The sequence below is a fragment of the Mesocricetus auratus genome, unplaced genomic scaffold, assembly GCF_017639785.1.
Source record: "Mesocricetus auratus isolate SY011 unplaced genomic scaffold, BCM_Maur_2.0 Super-Scaffold_100006, whole genome shotgun sequence".
Classification (NCBI taxonomy): Eukaryota; Metazoa; Chordata; class Mammalia; order Rodentia; family Cricetidae; genus Mesocricetus; species Mesocricetus auratus.
The window spans coordinates 12,653,454-12,672,313 of NW_024429190.1; the positions used below are offsets into that span (position 1 = coordinate 12,653,454).

An 18,860-nucleotide genomic window follows, 5' to 3' on the forward strand; every position below is an offset into this window, starting at 1 on the left:
TAGTGTGATGAAGCAAAGGCATTGCTTGATTGATCTACCTATCCAAGTGTACGTTAAGAGTTATTTTTAATTGTGTGTGCATAAGTATGTATGTGTAAATGAGTCTAGGGGAGGACATCTGATTCCTTGGAGCTGGAGTTCCAGGCAGTTTTCAGTCACCGGATTTGGGTGCTAGGAATCAAACTTTGATCATCTGCAAGAGCAACATGCACCATCAGTCACTGAGTTATCTGCTAAAGTAATTCCAGATTTCACAGTTCCAATTCCTGGGCAAGTTTTTAATAACAAGAACATAATGAAATGAAAAATTCTTTCTTCAATGTTAAAATTTCAAGAATCTAATTGCTGCTTCCCAAATAAGACCATGAAAATGGCCTGTTTTCCAACAGAGGGGACGGCGATATTTTTTTCAAGACAAGGTCTCACTGTGTAGCCCTGGTTGTCCTAGAACTCACTCTGTAGACCAGGCTGGCCTCCTACTCACAGAGATCTGCCTGCTTCTGCTTGGATTAAAGGCATGCAGCACTATGCCTGCAAAACCGTGAATTCTTGAGCAACAGGGTGGTAGGGTGCTATCCCAGCATGCACTAGACCCTCTCTTATCCCCTCACTTCTGCTAGCCCCTTCCTCCCAGCTAGCCTCCACCCTACCTTCAAGTCCCTCCTCACTTTCTCTCTTCAGACCCCATGCAGTCACCCCTGCTGAGTGTTCGAGATTGCCATGTCCACTTTCTGGACAGAAGCCAGCAGCCATGCTGTAGTCTTCCCCATCCTTTCAGTTCCCATGGTGCCCGTCCTCTCTGTTGTGATGCTTTCTGAGCCTCAGAGCAGGTGACACTGATGCCGCATGAAAACCATGTCCTGGACTGACATACTTCAGTTAATAAGAACAGTTAGACAAAAGCAGAACTCCAGAAGCCAAAGAGCAAGGTTAGTACATTTAGAGAACTATAGACTTGGCAGATTCGGCCTTTGTTTTAGCTTTGGCTGGTGGTGTTGTCTACCTACTGAGTTTTACAACTTGAAAAGTACTTCCATCATGGAGTCAGTTGTGCTAAGGTCTGGGTCCCTGTTACATTTCTTCCAGTTCCCCACTGGTCCTAGTGAATGAGTCAAATCATGGACTTATCCTGTTTTAGTTTAAGATGCAGAGCCTCACTGTTATTCCAATCAGAATGAGAGTTAAAGGCCCAGCCAGTGCTGATGGCAGAGTAGTTAACCAGGGGGCCAAGAGAACAGAGTCTGGTGTTAATTATCTGGTATTAATATGTCTTTGTATTTTTGAATTTTTGAATTTTTTCCCAGCCATGGCAAGATTTTTAAAAAATTATTCCCAGTCAACTAGCATATAAATAACAGACTTTTTCCAAAAGCTGGACACAGTTTCCTTTATCTCATAAGAAGTAAATCTAAGCCTCTTCAATTTTGTAGGATCGTTTCAAGGGTGTGTGTGTTTGTTTACTTCTGTAAGGGAATCTAACTGTTGGTTTAATATCTCTGGGTCCTGATCAACCTGCCTACTAAGTTTGGAAAGCATCAGAAGAGGCATGTGTAGTCAAACCATTGGTACATGCCCACCAAGTAGTCTCAGAGGCTTGGTTATTCAGGTGAACTAACTGAAAACCAGAATAGCCGGCATCAGAATAAAGGAAGTGCCTAGGTTAAAGGTCTTGGATATTAGACAAGTTTAGACCCTTGTAAGCTCTCTAACATTAATTTGGACTGCCACCCAGGCACAGTGAGCTTTGTCAGTAGGCTGACAGTCTGGTTATTTCCTATCCTTATAAAGTACAGGGGCCACGTGTCCAAGCATAATCCGCAATCCTGACTGATTTTTTTGGCTGGGAATGATTAACTCTATTCCCAGGGTCCCTTCCTGTGGCATAGAGTCTGTTTCTCCAGGTTTTTCCTGTTTCCCAAATGCCAGAATATTTTTAAAGGATTTTTCAGGAAGTCTCAGTTTTTACAATGGAAACTCCCTTGTTTTGGCATCTAGGGGGCCCAGCCACAGAGCAGGCATAAAATGTAAACTCTGCATTTTATCTCAAAAGATGCATTTCCATCTCTTTCCTTTTTTCCTGTCAAACTAGACACTTAAACTGAGTATCAGCAAGTGAAGGTCAAGCTCACTGCCGCTGCTGGTCTGTAATCACACTAGCTAACACCTTCCCTGTATCGGTCTTCCTTAGGTTCCAGGCCTGAGAGCGGCGGGGGCTGACCTCCACATGAATACATGACCCTGTATTTATACTCATAGCACTAAACACAACTCAGGAGGAGGCAGAGGGGCAAGGAGTGGAAGGGCCCGGGGCCCAATGAGACATTAATTTTAATGGGTCCACAGATCAGAGACATTGATTTGGCAGCATCTGGGGATTCTGCTTCCTTGACCCGGGTGTGGTGGATCCATGGTGTGATGCCAGCTACCTTTACCATCATAGGAGTGGAGAGAATCACCTAGTAGGGTCCTCTCCAGGTTGGATTCAGTGCCCCTTGGGCTCTTCATTTGGCACAGACGGTATCACTGGATTCAAACAAGGGGAAGTTGGTGGTGGACTCAGAGGTCAGCTGGGCTTCTCAGATTGTTTAATGAATAGCCTGTGTGGAGAACAGAGAAGAGAATGGTTAGAGGGTTCTGCCAACTGCTGATCTCTGAGCCTGGGAAGCAGTGAGGAGGAGGTCTTCCAAACATCATCTCTTAGGGGGATAAATCCCTCCCTATATGGGGTGCAGTGGGCAGAGTCAAAGCAAAGGGAAAAGCCTATCCATCCTTTGATGAACTCTAACGAGAGCTTTGTTACAAGTTTGTTACAAGTTACAAAGCAAAAGGAAAAGCCTATCCATCCTTTGATGAACTCTAACGAGAGCTTTGTTACAAGTTTGTTACAAGTTACAAAGCAAAAGGAAAAGCCTATCCATCCTTTGATGAACTCTAACGAGAGCTTTGTTACAAGTTTGTTACAAGTTACAAAGCAAAAGGAAAAGCCTATCCATCCTTTGATGAACTGTAGCGAGAGCTTTGTTACAAGTTTTCTGTTTGTTTTATTTTTGTTTTTGTCCTGTTTTGGTTTTTTGAGACAAGGTTTCTCTGTGTAACAATTCTGGTTGCTCCGGAAATCACCTTGTAGACCAGGTTGGCTTTGAACTCACAGTGAGTGCCGCCTCTGCCCGCCCCTCACCCCCATCCCAGTGTTGATTAAAGGTATGTGGTGTGCACCCCCACCTCCTGGCTTCCTGTTGTTGTTGATGTTACCTGCCCAGAACTCTGAGTTCTAGCTGCACAATGAATTTCTCAATCTATGTCTACAGCTTCAGGCATTCATTGAGAGGTTTTGACCATTAAAGTCAGGCAATGTCAGATGCCATTGCTAGGGGGAGGCCAAATCAGGGGACCAGTTCCTGGAGGAGCTTTGTAACCACTATTTGAGCAGTTCAGTCTGGGTGGGGAACACTTCTACCCAGATGGAAAAGCCATCTGTAAAAACTAGCAAGTACTTTTATCCTTCCCTAAGGCAGGATCTTGGTGAAGTCAGTTTTCCCAGAGTTTACTGGGGTGTTGGTCTCTCGTTTGGACCCCTTCCTGGGTAAGGGTTCTCTGTTTTGGATTCACTTGAGCATAAATCTGGCATCTGGCTGAGACATCCCACACTAGGCTGCCCAGTCTAGGTATAACATACGTTGGTCTGAAGCCGGGCGTTGGTGGAGCACACGTTTAATCCCAGCACTTGGGAGGCAGAGGCAGGTGGGTTTCTGTGAGTTAGAGGCCAGCCACGTGGCAGACATAGATTAATATAAACAGGTTGAGTTTTAAGAGCTGGTTGTGAACAAGCCTAAGCTAAGGCCAAGCTTTCATACTTAATAAAAAGTTTCCATGTCATTATTAGAGAGCTGGCAGTCCAAAGAAAGACCCGTTACAGACAGGAATGTCACAGGGTGTTTCCACAGCCCCAAAGTTTGGGTTAAAAACCTTTTGTAATGCCTTTTGTTTAGTCTCAGTCCAGATAAAGAGGTTCAGTGCCCCACTTTGTGCTGATGCATTTCTACAAATTCTAGTGTCTGGAGACAGCAATACCCCTAGGAACTCTCAAGCCTGTCTTAGTCTTTGGAGCTTGGGTCTGAAGGCTGGCAGCAATCCTACTGCCCTCAGCTGGTAGTCACGCTAGGTAGCCTTCTACAAAGTTGGGCTTTCTTAGCCTTCTGTAGCCCAAGTTCTATAACTCTTGTAGCAGTCCCTCAGTGGCCCTTTTATAACCTTCCCAGGAAACCTGGTGGAAGGACAGAAGGTCAGCACTAAGTCTCTCATCAAACAGGGTTGGCTAATTTTTAAATTTTTGGGGCAACTTGGTCCATGTAACTCTCTCCCTGTAACCTCCCACTCGGCCTGTCCATTTGAAAGCAAAGACGGTGTGGTGGTTTGACTAGGAATGGCCCCCACAGACTCATGTGTCTGAATGCTTTGCCCATAGGGAGTGTCACTATTAGGAAGTGTGGACTTGTGGAGTAAATGTGGTCTTGTTGAAGGAAGTGTGTCCCTGTGGAGGGCTTTGAGGTCTTACAAGCTCAGGTCTGGCCAGTGGGACACAGACTCCTGCTGCCTGTGGATCCAGATGTAGAACTCTCAGCTCCTTCTCCAGCACCATGTCTGCCTGAATGCCATCATGTTTCCTGCTATGAAGATAATGGACTAAACCTCTAAAACTGTAAGCCAGCCACAATTAAATGTTTTCCTTTATAAGAGTTGCGGTGGCCATGGTGTCTCTTCACAGCAATAGAACTCCTAAGACAGATGGGTTGACTCACCTCTGCCAATGGGAGGTTGAAGAATGCATCTTTCAGGTCCAAGGTAGTGCACACCTGTTTCTTTGGAAGAATCAGACTCTTGAGAATCAGGGGTCCCACGTTGCTTCATCATCAGGAAAGGCATATTCTAGGGTGACTGGCCGGGTACTAGGATGCCTGTGTCTGTCTTCAAGCCAGGCAATATGGACTGCATCTTCTCCTTGTTTCCAGAGTCATTGTCTGGACAAAGGCAGCTTAACTGGCTAGTTGAACCATTGTAGAAGCTTGGTCCTGGAATGTGGTTTCTCCTGACAGAGGTTAAAAGACCAAAATTTGCTGGCTAAAATTTGTAAGTCTAATTGCATTTCATCATCAGAGAAGTTGAGAGTAGTTTGCAGTTTATGCAAAAGGTCTTGTTGAAATCAGTTCTTTGTTGTTAAACACCCTTTGAGATACCCCAGCAACAAGGACCTACTTAGAGCTTTACATGTTTTAACTTTCATAATTTTTTTAATATTTGGGGCCAACTGGTAACAAAGGACATCTTTTTAGCAGTTGTCTTTAATCCTTTTTAAAAGGACCTTGTGAAAATTGTTTAAAGTCCCCTTGGTCAATGTTGGACTGAAGGGAAAATCTGTCCTATACAGATTGCATGACTTGGCAACAATTCCCCTACCCAGTCCTGGGTGGTTTTTCTACCTCCCCCCCCCAGAGAATGGTGGGATTTGAGTTTTCCAATTATAAAGATCACTATTAATTACAAGACATAAATCATGAAAGAGAAAGAAGTGGAACTTTCTCTTTTCCTCTGGGATCAGCTCAAAAGTGCTTTCCCCCTTCCCTGGGCTGCTTAGAGCAGGCAGGAGCATCGGGGATGCTCACCTGGGGGACTATTCCTCCCTGTGTGCATTCTGCTTAGTCGGCAGGGGCCCTGGAAGAGAGGCTCAGCTCCTTCTCACCTCCACACAGGGACCAACCCTGACCAAGAGCAGGAATCAAGCAATGAAACAATCAAGTGCTCAACAGGTGGTGAGGCGCACACCTTTAAATCCCCGCACTTAGGAGACAGAGGCAGGCAGATCTCTGCGAGTTCAAGGCCAGCCTGGTTACAGAGCAAGTTCCAGGACAGACAAAACTACACAGAGAAACCCTATTTCAAAGAATCAAAAAACAAACAAACAAAGCAAAAAACAAGCAAGTGTTCCTGCTCCTGGAATGGGACAGGTGGAAATTTTGGGGGTTTCTCTGGGTGGCCTGGCAGAGCCAAAAGGATTCAGGCCTCCAACAGAAAGGAGCACAGGTCTTAAGCTAGGCCAATGGGGGTGGGTCTCACATTAGTGAAAGCCACTGGTCAATACAAGGAAATAAAACTGGTAGAAACACATAGAAAGACACACAGACACAGACACAGACACAGACACAGACACAGACACAGACACAGACACAGACACAGTAAAGACCACCAGGGGTGGCCACCACACACTCCTGTATCTGAACAGGCAGACAGATTCAGTCTTACACGGATCCTGGACTGTAACAGTATCCAGCTGGCCTGGCACTGCAGGGATATCAACAGCCACATACCTGCCCTTGCTCTGGAGAGCTAGCACCTAGCCTAATCCATTCTTTGACTAACCAGTTACCTTTAGTCTCCCTGTGTGAACTGTTCTGGGAATTTCCCAAGAAGACAAAGACCTATGCAAAACTTGGTTCAGGAAACCTGGAAAACTGTGGTACCTATGAATCAAGACTCTGAACATGGCATTGTCTTTTCAGAAGCCTCATTCAAGCTTGCAGGGAAAGGGGACCAGTCAAAGAAACACACCCTGAGCAGAGCCAAAGAAACACACTTTGGCCCTGCAACCAGAACCAAAGAAATGTACCCTGACCCCAAAACCAGTGCCGAAGGAACACACTTTGTCCCTGGAATCAAAGTCAGTGAAAGAAATGTACCCTGGCCCTAAAATTGGAGCCAAAAGGCTAAAAAAGGACCAAAGAAAGAAACACACTTTGGCCCTGAAACCAGAGCCAAATCTGACCCTAATCCTGTGTAAAAACAATACAGAGAAACCCTGTCTCGTAAAAACCAAAAAAAAAAAAAAAAAAAAAAAAAAAAAAGTAACCAATCCCGGAGCAGAGCTCTAACCAATCTGAGCTCAGCACTGAAATCAGACCAATCCCAACTCTGGAAAAACTTCCCCAACCCCAAGAATCCCTATATAAACCCTGTGTATGTTCAGCTTGGCTGGTCCAGCTGCCTTCCAATAAACCCCTTTGGATGAGCTTTGGGTGAAGATCTTCTTTTGCGGCGGCGACACAGCAGAGGTGACCCTGGGCAGGGCAGAGCAGAGCGAGCAGCGCTGTAACACTTGCCTGGGAAACCTTCCTTGGCAGAGCAGAGTTGTTACACTCTGCTCCTGCTCTCCGCTCTCCAGGAGCAGAGCTGAACTGTAGCAACTTCGCCCGAGAAACCTCCTGCCTAGCAAAACTGTTACACTAGGTGAACATCCCCAGCTGGAAGACCCTGTCCTGCCGGAGGGGAGCTGATACACCGGAGAAGCCTTTCTCTGAGGCAAGGCTGTAAGCTGCCAAGCTTACAGAAACCTGTGGTGATCCTTGGCTCCCGAGCTCCAGGATACCTTTCCACCTGAGCTGTGTAACACTCAGTATTCTGTGACTCCCGAGTGCCAGAATACCTGACCCACTCCTGTTCTATCCTGTCCCGACCCATCCCGAAACACTTACAAAGCTAGTTGTTCTGAGCATATGGTAATCAACTGGACTAAGTGTAAATATTGAGAAAAATAAAAATGTCCTGGGCATAGGGAATGTACTTCAGTTCAGCTGAGGTCCCTTGCAGCTGCAATGGCTAAATTCATTCTTACAGTGTCGCTGAGTTTTCTTTTGACAGGCCCTTGTAAACCCCCACACAAGCCATAACTTCTGAGACACTGGACACTGGATCTGCTTCTGCATCGACATCTCCCGTGTGTCCAAAAGGAGGCTTCTTAGCCAGACTCACCTCCAGAGGTGACGGGCCAGGTGACTTTCTAATTAGTTTCCTTTGGGGTGGAGGTGTCAGACCCCTCTGAAGCACTAGGAAGCAACTGAGCAAAGTGAGCCCTGGGGACCTGGAACATCCCAAGTTGTTAACTCCCTTAGAGTCCCCTGGCCGCCACACTCTTCCTTACTCCAAGGGGCTGTGAGAGCCCCATGTCTCAGGGTCTGGTCTCTGGGGATCTCGGTGGGGCCTCCAGAAATGTTATGGGGTACTCACCAGAGAAGACTGCTTAGACATGGGTTTAAGTCAATAGGTGTTCGGGATCCCAGCGTAACCCCAAGCCTTTCTCGAGGTGATCTTTTACGCACAAAACCATATTCTGGGTTAACATACTTCAGTTAACAGGAACAGTTAGCCAGAAACAGAATTACCAAAGCCAAAAAGCAAGGTTAGTACATTTAAATAATTTCCCAGAACTATGGGCTTTGATGGAGTAGGTCCTTGTTTTCATTTTTGGCAGGTAGTGATGTCTACCTACTGAGTTTTATAGCCTGACATAAATTTAGTTGTGCTAATGTCTGGAGGTCTACTAAGGTCTGGGGCTCTGTTATACTACTTGTCTATGGGCATGAATACACACACACACACACACACACACACACACACACACACGGAGATAGAAAGACAGAGACAGGAGAGCAATTTAACTATACATCCATTTAGCAAAACATTAACAGTAGAGGCTCCCAGGGGACCTTGGACTTTCCTAGTTAAAGGCTTTTAACCAGTTCCTAAGTGCCAGGCATGTATTCCTGTTTCCAGGTATCTACATTTAAGGACTTTCCCAGAACTATAAACTTTGATAGATTAGGACAGTGGTTCTCAACCTCTTAATTCTGTGACCCTTTATTATGGTTCCTCATGTTGTGGTGACCCCCCCAAACATAAAATTATTTTCATAGCTACCTCATAACTGTAAGTTTGCTACTGTTATGACTTGTAATGTAAATATCTGTTTTCCGATGGGCTTGAGGGTCTTGACCCATAGGTTCAGAATTGCTGGATCAGGACTTTGTTCTGGTTTTGGCAGGTGGTGCTGCTTACATATTGGGTGGCCTGAATAGTACTTACATAATGGTGTCAGCCATGCTAAGGTCTGGGAGCCTATTACACTCCCTTCTGGGGAGTAGGCCTAAGATTCAACTGGGAAATGATTGAGTATAACTAGGATATTCACGCCACCATTGTACTGATAGGTATTGCTTGCTAGGCATTGGGGCACAGAGAGTCTACATCTGATTGTTGGTGATTTTCTCCCCTAGAAGTCTACATAAAGGGATGTGAATATTCTGTGAAATTGTCATGTTCAGCAGAATACCAAAGCCTGTCTGTGAGTGCCTGGGAATTCCAGAGTAAATTTTCCTTTATTTGAGCCTGTTTTCAAGTCCATGTCATTTCATTTTTGCAGTATAGGGATTTCATCTACGATTCTATTTCTTTAATCATGCTCACTCTCTACTCAGGCCCAATCACTAACAATCCCTTTAATAAGCACTTGCTGAATGAACTGAAGATACTATTGGGATAACTACTTGGGTGCCAAATAAAGCTACACGTCCTATGTATTCCACTTGAAAGAATATGCACTAATATTAACCTACTATCCATATGCAAATGCTGTCATCTGTCCCGACGCTGTTCTTTAAAGTTATTCTACTGCAATCCTCATCCCAGGATAAAATTTAGAGCCATGCACATTTTGTTGTCATGCTCCTCTAGTCTTCTTCAGCTCCCAGTTTTTTGACGACTCTTTGAAGTTGAGCCAGTGTTTTCCCTTGAGATTTGACCATGTGCTCTTTTTTTTTTTAGGTTCTGAGGATGAGACCCAGGACCTCAAGAATGCTACACAACAGCTCTGTTCCTTCATAACACCCCAGCCGCATAGAAGTGATGCGTGCTCTTCTCAGAGTGTCTTATTGGGAGGCATTTGATCTCTGCTTGACCTATTGAGAAGATTGATCACCTTGATTTAGTTTTTTCTGCCCAGCCAAGATTTTATAACATACTGGTTTTGCATTATGATGACTAATTGGTGAGAGACACATCTGTATAAACATCCTGTTTAGTTTCCGTCATATTTACTACTTGGCATTTTACTCAAAGGAAAGGCTGGAAGTTTGCCTTGTCCCCATTTACTCTTCTTTCTTTCCCACATGTGTTTTAGTTATTTTTGTGTGTGTGTTTTGCCTACACGTATATCTGTGCACCATGTGCATGTTTGGTGCCCATGGAGGCCAAAGAGGGTATCAGATCTCCTGGAACTGGAGTTACACATAGTTGTGAGCTGCCATTTGTGGGTGCTAGGATTTGAACCCAGGTCCTCTGGAAGAGCAGGCACTGCTCTTAACTACTGAGCCATCTCTCCAGTTCCTGTGTATACATTCTGAGGCAGTATTTCATGCCATAGCCCAGCTGGCCTTGGACTCACACCTCTAGTGCCTCAGTCTTCCAAGTCCTAGGCTTATAGCCACCACAGGCAGCTTTTACTCACTCCTCTGTGCTTGTGTGTGTGTTTATATGTTTATGAGTGAGGGCTCAGGTAGGTGTGGGTGTGTGGGCACTAGCACGTGTGTACATGTAACCAGAGGTCAACCTCTGGCTCCTTTAGGAGCTAGCCTCCTGGTTATTTTTAGGTGGGGGAAGCATAGGATGGTTTTAGGAGTCAGTTCTCTCCTTCCACCATGGGTTTTAGGCATCGAACTCAGTTCCTCAGGCTTATTTAACAAGGGTTTTCCTGGCTGAGTCATCTCACCAGTTCTTATTTTCAGTGAGACCACACACCAGCTAGCCAGCAAAATCCAGGGATCAGCCATTCTCTGCTTCCTTCGTGCTGCTGTTACAAGCAAGAGCCACTCTCTCTCCGGCTTTTTACATGGCTGCTGAAGACCCAAGTCACTATTGGTGAGCCATTTCCTGGCCACTTTATTTGCCTCTCTGTGTCACTAAAAATTCATGAATTTTCTTTCTGGTTCCTGGCTGCTGGAAGATACGCCATTCTGTTCCACCACACTCTCCCTGCCATAACAGACTGGAATCTCCGAAACAAGAACTGGCAGATTTACTGTCCTACTAGAAGGTGAGCCAACCACAGCACCAGGGAGAGAAGGGACTACCCTGAAGCAGGAGAGCATGGTAGAAAAGAAAAGGGGGCTGGAGAGATAACTCCATGGTTAAGAGCACTGTCAGCTCTCCCTGAAGCCTTGGGTTCAATTCTCAGCACTTACCTGCAGCAACTCACAACACCCCGTAGCTCCAGTTCCAGGGACTCTGATGCCCCTCCCCCAGGCACCGCATGTAAGTGATGTGCAGGTAAACATGTAGACAAACACCCATACACGTAGGATATATTCTGTTGTTGTTTTGCTTTGTTTTCGACAGGGTTTCTCTGTGTACTTCCTGCTGTCGTGGAACTCAGAGACCTGCCTGCCTCTGCCTCCCAAGTACTGGGTTTAAAGGCATGTACCACTAACTGCCTGGAATAACATGATAACAAGAGTTTTGAGAGAGGAGAGGAGGGGAGGGGAGGGAAAGGGAGAGGAGGGGGAGAGGATGGGAAGAGAGGGAGAGAGAGAGAGGGAGAGAGGGAGAAAGAGAGAGAGAGGAGAGGAGAGGGAGGGGATGGGAAGAGAAGGGGAGGAGAAGGAGAGAGAGGGAGAGAGAGAGCAGGAGGGAGGGAGGGAGGGAGGGAGGGAGGGAGGGAGGGAGGGAGGGAGGGAGGGAGGGAGGAAGGGAGGGAGGGAGGGAGGGAGGGAGGGAGGGAGGGAGGGAGAGAACAAACTGTCTTAGCTGCCAGCGATGGACTGTGCCGGTCCTTTGTGGTAGCACGGCCAGGACAGACTTGTCTCTGCACAAAACAGTGGCCACCATTGTTCACACGTGCTAAGAATCTGCATGAATAGCAACACGCAAAGGAGGCACTGGGGGAAAGCCCCTGTGAGTCTGACGATGCAGGAGGGACCCACTCTCCTGGCTACTACTGACTGTTGAAACTCAAGGTGTTTTGTGGCTAAGGTGTAAGCGCTAAGAGGTCGTACTCTGATGGTGGCTGGGTTGAGAGCCCCATGTGCAGCTGAGAAGACTGCAAGCCCTCCATGAACCTGCGATGATCAGGAAGGGGCCCTCCAGGCCAAACGGGCAGTGGGAGGAGAAAGTGAATCACCGCCCAGAAGTGAACTGGAGCTGGCAGCTGCAAGAATGGCCCAGGACCCTGACTTAAAGCAAGGGCAGAAGCCTGGGCTGCAGATCTCTGCTTCTGCCACGACTTCATGTCAGCAAACCCTGACTGGAAACAGCTCAGGCAGGTTCTAGAATGGAGTAAAGGGTCACCACTTCGCTACCCTCTGAGACAAGACATCTGAGAGCCAGGCCGCTGCTGGCCTCATACTGGGAGCAAAAGTGCCAAGTACTTCCAGACTAACACACTAAAGTGTGTATCACTCAAAGATGGAAACCAGGCCCCAGGTCCTAGCAGCTGGACTAGCCAACAGTGTGAGTATCACAGCACAGCCCCAGAAAACAGGGGTTTCAGTCCTCTTACTGCCTGGAGCACTTCAATGATTAGGATGGCCAGAAGTCCCCAGAAGGATCCTGAGGCACCAGAGTACCTCCAGCAAGGCAGTCCACTGTGCCATGGGGCCTCTGTCTAGCACAGCTATCCAGGGGACAAGTGGGCACTCAGGTCTTGTCCTGACTCAGCATGTTAAAGTGTGCTGGGGTCGAGGGTTCCCGCAAGGGGGTGGCAGGAGAGGAAGAGCGACAGCAAAAGCTACATCGAGATCAAAATGGGAAAGAAGTCCGCATGCAGAGGAAGACCCAAAGCCTTTCCTTGCTGTGGCATCATGAACAGAGCATGAAGGAAACAAAGCCACTGAAAGACAAGCAGGAGGAGAGGGCTGGAAAAGCCTGTCACCTGCATGCCAGACACCTTCCAGGTCCTTTGCTCAGCTTATTAGGCTATTTCCATTCTTTTTTTTTTTTTTTTTTTTTTTTTTTTTGGTTTTTCGAGACAGGGTTTCTCTGTGGCTTTGGAGGCTGTCCTGGAACTCGCTTGGTAGTCCAGGCTGGTCTCGAACTCACAGAGATCCGCCTTCCTCTGCCTCCCGAGTGCTGGGATTAAAGGCGTGCGCCACCAACGCCCGGCTAGGCCATTTCTATTCTTGGGGGGGTGTTTTTTTCTTACTTTCTTTTTATTATTTTTAAAGTTTTATTTATGTATGTTTTAGGCAAGCGTGTTCTGTCTGTATGTATGCTTGATGGCAGAAGAGAGCATCTGATCTCATTACAGATGGTTGTGAGCCACCATGTGGTTGCTGGGAACTGAACTCAGGATCTTTGGAAGAACAGCCCATGCTCTTAACCCCTGAGCTATCTCTCCAGATGGTTTTTTCTTTAAAAAAAATTTTATGTGTATGGGTATTTTGCCTGTAAGACTGTCTAATCACTGTGCTCATGCAACACCCACAGGGACCAGAAGAGGGTGTCAGATCCCCGGAAACTAGAGTTGTAGAAGGTTGTGAGTCACTGCATGGCTTCTGGGAATCAAACCTGGGTTCTATGGTCCAGTGCTCTTGACAGCTGAGCCATCTCTCCAGCCCCATTTTCCCCTTCCTCCCTTCCTTCCTTCCTCCCTCCCTTCCTTCCTCCCTTCCTTTCTTCCTCCCTTCCTTTCTTCCTTTCCTTCTTTTTTGAGACAGAGTTTCTCTGTGTAGGCCTGGATGTCCTAAAATTAGCTCTGTAGACCAGGCTGGCCTACCATTGCCAGGTCAGTTTTCCCTTTTCTTGATGAACTAATTCTATTCCATGTCTAGTTTAAAAGACGAGGTTTTCCTCCATTTCCTAGCAGTTTCTGAGATTTTCAACTAAGCTGTACTGCTCTTCTTGTAAACTCTAATACTATTGTCTTTGTGTTTTCTTTGAGTCCAAGTCTAAATTCTTTTACTAATGAGACTAAGACACCCCCCCCAAAAAAAAGAACTGTAGTTTACCCCGGAACGAAAGGAACGGTGTATTCTGATAGTTCCCCCGGGTCCTCCACAGGCAGAGCTACAGCTAGAGTCTGATAATGGGAGCACTCTGGGGACAGCATGCAGTCTCATCTGTTTGGGCTCTCAAGCTGTTAATTGGAAGCCAAAAGCCATCCGGTGAAGGATACTTCAAGGCCGATGTGCTGGCCCAACCTCAGCTTGCACTCATGGAAGCTACTGTTCCTGCTTGCCCAAGGCCAGGGCGGAAGTCCTGCCCTCTTTCCAGGATGAGGCGAGCCAGCTCTATGCCCACCCGGTGTAGCATCACATCTGCACAGCTTTGAAGCGGCTGCATGGCGGAGCCACTTAGCTGCATCGAGTACTGCACTGGAATAACACTTGTTATGTATTCACAGTTAAGACATCGAATTTGGGGCTGGAGAGATGGCTCAGTGGTTAAGAGCACCGACTCTTCTTCCAGAGGTCCTGAGTTGAATTCCCAGCAACCACATGGTGGCTCACAGCCACCTTGAATGAGATCTGGTGCCCTCTTCTGACATGCAGGCAGAAAGAAGACTGTATACATAATAAATAAATAAAATATTTTAAAAAAAGACATCTAATTTTCTGTTCATCTACTTGCTACTGTAAGAAAACCCACCATTGGTCACCAGCTCATCCAATTATACTCTTTTTAAAAAAAATAACAGGTATTTATTAAGTATGTCTGTATACAAGCGAAGGTTAGGGGACAACTGTGAGTCCCTGGGTATTGGTCTAGGGTCGACAAGGCTGGGTAGCAAGCATCCTTACCCACCTAGCCATCTCATTGCCTCCAATAAGTTATACTCTATGTTTTAATAATGAGATTTCACGGATTTGGTTAGTAGAGTCATTTTACACATTCCCATCCATCGGCACCGTCCTTACATTCTAGTACAAGGCATTCCAGGACTGGCTTTTTCATCAAGGCGGCCCTTCCCCCTCACATACTTTTTAGCTGCTGTTGTTTAGCAACAGAGTCTCACCCTCGAAAACGACATTGAAATTCTGATCCACTGCCCGGGTGAATGCTGAGATTGCTGGCGCGTACGCTCACGTTTTGTGCGATGTTAGGAATCGAACCCACGACTATAAGAAGGCGAGCAATCGTCCCACCCATTGAACTCCCTCCCTTCTCCTCCCCATCAGGAAACGCTACCAAAAGGCCGGAAGTCCTCTGCTTCCTGCCAGGGCGGAACTTACGAGCTACGCACCTGGCCGGAGCTCGGCGCTGAACACCAACCTTTTCCGGCTGTCGCCGGAAGTTGCTCTGACAGAGGAGGCTCTGCGTCAGGTGACAAAAGTCCGGGTGGGCGGGGCCGGAGGTCCGCTCCTTCAGACTGACGAGTCGCTGAGACTGGCTTGTCCACGGGGGGCCGAGAGGGACTGGTGGCGCCGCGGGCGCTCGCACTGCAGTTCAGGTAGGTGAGGAGCTGGGGCGGCGGCCCGGGGGGCGGCGGGCCCCCTTCCGGGGCTCGGGAAGTCGGGCGCCTGGAACCCGGGGCCCGGGACAGCGCGTCCGACTCTGCCCGGGTCCCAGAAGAAAGGTCAGGCCGGCGGCCTTGGGTACAGATTGGGCCAACCGAGGCCCCAGGGAAGAGGAGGGCGCGCGCGCTCCCTGTCCAGACAAGGGCACCCCCTGACTCCCTGTCTGCCCCGGGCGCGGCCCCGTCCCCCCGGAGGGAATGTGTGGCCGAGTGGAGAGGTGCGGAGTGTGGCGAACTGATTGGACTGAGGCGAGGGAGACCTGGATTCGAGTTCGCCGCCGACGGCCGATCGTGCGCTCTAGGCCAAGGGCCCTCCCTCACGGAGCCTGGTCCCCGCACTTGGAAAGCCGGGCGCCGCTCCTCAAAACACGGCCTCGCGCCACCCGAAACCCTCCGGGATGCCGGCTTCCCAGCCCCGGACTCCTGCGACAGCTTGTTTCGAATCTGGGTTTGGAACCTAGGAAACCTTATTTTGAACGTTCTCCTCGGGACTCCTGTCCGCACCGGCGTTTGAGGCCGGTTCTGAAGCGCTCCCTCGCTGTGAATGCGGGATTCGCTTGGAGGCAGCTGGAGCCGGCTCACGTCTTTGGACATCCATCAGTCTAGCGTAGGAAAGGCCACCACAAGAGACTGTCTTTAAAAACTGGCCGGGGGCGTGGCGCACGTAGGTTATGTCAAAGAGGGCTTCCACTTAAACTTTGGGGCTGAAAGAGGTACAACCAGGATTCTAGGTGGGTTCTATGGGAAGACAAATGTGTGTTTAATATTAAGAATTTAGCGGGAGAATCATCAGAGGTGACCATTGATGGGATTGACTGTCTCCTTGTGGAAGAAGGTGTACAGGTATTAGATGGAGGTCCTTCCCAACTTGGAGGTCTCTTATTCTGAGTAGCTATTGTGAGTCTTATCTTTCCATTGCTAACTCTGCTTTCACAGTGTGTGACATTCCTGTTTGAAACAGAATCTTATGGATGTCTGGCAGTCTTCAAACTCCTTTTGTAGTTCAGGTTGTCCTTGAACTCATGATCTCTGCCTCTGTCTCAGAGTGCTGGGATTCCACATTACTTGGCACCATTATGTCTGTTGAATGTTAAATTTCTTTGTTTTCCTTTCTTTTCTTGACCCCTCCCTAGCTGACATCTGCTGTAAATAGGACCAGTACACTTGATCTTATGTAATCTTTTCCTGGTTTTCGTGTTCACTATCCTTCCTTTTCAAGGACTTTGGAATGACCCAACATCTGATAAAGGTGTAGGAAATGTTTGTTGTATTGATAGACAGTGATTGGTTAGTATTTTTTTTTGTTGTTTTGCCTTTTTTTTTCCATTTATTTTATTACCCAGGGTCTCACTTGATAGCCCAGGCTGTGATCCTCATGCGTCAGCCTCCCAAGTGCTGTATTATATCTGACATTAGTAATTTGTTTTCTAAGAACAGCTTTGAAAGCCTCTGAAGACTGTGAACTTGGCCCCTCTGTCTGTCTCTCTCTTTTCCTTTTCCAGAGTTTATGTAGCCCAGGCTGACTTCGGACTCAGGTCTTCCGGCCTCAGCCTCCCAAATGCTGGGGTTGCTTGTGTTCTCCAGGGCTCTGCTTGCCAGTGAACTCTGGACCACAGAATGGAGGGCTGACTGCAGTTTTTTGATCAGTCTTCTCCCTAGTTTATAAATTGAGCCTTAATCTTCTCTCTAACAGTGTGCATATAGATGTGAGAGAATTTTTGCAGTTTGTAAGCTGGCTATCCATTCAGCATATATGACCAATTCTTTTATGGTCCTGACTTGCCAGCACATTCTCACAGATGATCCTTCAAGCATACCTATAGTTTCTTAATCTAACTCTTGGTTTCTTTATTTTGTATTTTACCAAACGCTAAGTAGAGCAGTTTTCCATTGCCTGTTAGAGCACTTAAGAATGTTTATGCCGCCGGGCTTTGGTGGCACACGCCTTTAATCCCAGCACTCGGGAGGCAGAGGCAGGTGGATCTCTGTGAGTTCGAGGCCAGGCTGGACCGACAGCCTCCAAAACAGAGAAACCCTGTCTCGTAAAACCAAAAAAAAAAAAAAAAAGAATGTTTATGCTGCTGGACGTGGTGATTGATGCCTTTATTCCCAGCACTCCAGCACTTGGAGGTGAGTTCCAGGACAGCCAGGGCTGTTTTACACACACACACACACACACACACACAGTGTTTATGTTGTCTTGAGAAGAGAAGCAAAGATTCCATATTATGATCCAATTCTGCCGATGATTCTTACACAAAACAAAAGTTGGATTTGAACCAGAAGTTCCTGCCTGTTTTCCTGTTGTTTATGTTTCTCAAAAAAAAATTTTTTAAAGTGTGAAATGATCATTCAGTTGTTACATGACATTCAAGACTATAAGACCTTAGACTCAATTGCCATCTCAGTGTGGAGGAACTTGCTCTTAATTTGTTGGAGTTTTTAAAACTTGATTTGGGAGTTTGGTTTTAAAGAGACATCAGATTGATCTTTAGTAAGTGTATTCTACTGGCCACTGTTTGACGCCTGTGAGAAGGAATCTGATGGTGAAAAAATGAGTTTAGGAAAAGCTACTCCCCATTATCCTTTATTAGTGTCTTAGCGTAAGTACTACATTAAAGGCAGAGAGTTCTCAGAATAAAAACATAGGCTTATAATAAGCTATCATAATAACATGTTTTGCTTTAGTTTAGTGTTACCAAACTTATTTGGTGTAAAACCTCCTTTTTTAAATCCTTATTACGGAGTTTTGCTTTGTAATAGCCAGGGTAACTTCAAACTTTCCTGCTTCTGCCTTCCAAGTACTGGGATTACTAGTGTATGCTACCACAGGGGGTTATTTTTATGTATTTTTAAAATTGAAACACACATTGAAAAATCCTGACCTAAAAACTTTGGCCTATAGGCCAAATCTAGCCCAATGGGTGTTTTTTTGCATAGCCTCTGAGCCAAGAATGACTACCCTCCCCCCCCTCCTGTTTAGGCTGGTCCAATTGCTGATATATATTGTTATGCTTGTCTGGCTTTTAAGTTTCTTGTGTTTGGGGGCTGTATATATGTGAAGGTACTTGTTTGCTTTCTGATTTAGTTATTTACTCATTACCTACTTTTTAATTTTGAAACAGAGTCTGGCAGAATCTAGAGCTCAGCTGACTGGTTAGCAAGCTCCTAGCATCTGCCTGTCTCTTCTCCCAGCCCTCAGTGCTAAGTTACAGATAAGTGTTGCCTTACCTAGCTTTTACATGAGTGCTAGGAATCTGAACTCAGGTCCTAATACTTGTGCAGCAGCACTTACCAACTGAGCCAACATCCCCCACCCCCCACCCCCCCATCCCCTGTCCTATCTAAGAATAATTCCAGCACTTGAGGCAGGGAGATCTCTGTGAGTCTTTTTTTTGTGTTTCAGGACAGCCAGAACTTCATGGTGAAACCCTGTCTCAAAATCACAAAACCAACCAGCTAAACAAAATATACATATATGCATACACACACCCTTCCAGGTATGAAGGGTTATCTCATTATGTTATTG

General features: G+C 46.8%; 2 protein-coding genes across 10 annotated transcripts in view; one reads left to right on the plus strand and one right to left on the minus strand.

The window, feature by feature from the left end:
* Window positions 1–263: 263 nt before the first annotated feature.
* Window positions 264–15,940, minus strand: LOC106021054 (protein enabled homolog). Of its 6 annotated transcripts, none has more exons than XM_040746840.1 (3): window positions 15,088–15,940; window positions 4,800–5,086; window positions 264–2,597 (listed from the first exon to the last, which is right to left on the minus strand). In XM_040746840.1, the coding sequence occupies exons 1-2, from the start codon at window positions 15,923–15,925 to the stop codon at window positions 5,034–5,036; spliced, it is 891 nt and encodes a 296-aa protein (XP_040602774.1). In that variant the 5' UTR covers window positions 15,926–15,940; the 3' UTR covers window positions 264–2,597; window positions 4,800–5,033. The 6 variants fall into 6 exon arrangements, 3 of the variants coding, with proteins under 3 accessions (XP_040602774.1, XP_040602773.1, XP_040602772.1); XM_040746839.1 differs by having other exon boundaries at window positions 15,059–15,940; XM_040746838.1 differs by having other exon boundaries at window positions 15,048–15,940.
* Window positions 15,138–18,860, plus strand: part of Rnf185 (ring finger protein 185) — a 38,754-nt gene continuing 35,031 nt past the window's right edge. For 3 of the 4 annotated variants that reach the window (XM_040746842.1, XM_040746844.1, XM_040746843.1), the window contains exon 1: window positions 15,138–15,265. The gene's annotated coding sequence lies outside the window, so the exon portion shown is untranslated. The remainder of the gene's footprint in view (window positions 15,266–18,860) is intronic. The other variant, XM_040746841.1, reaches the window with a different exon arrangement.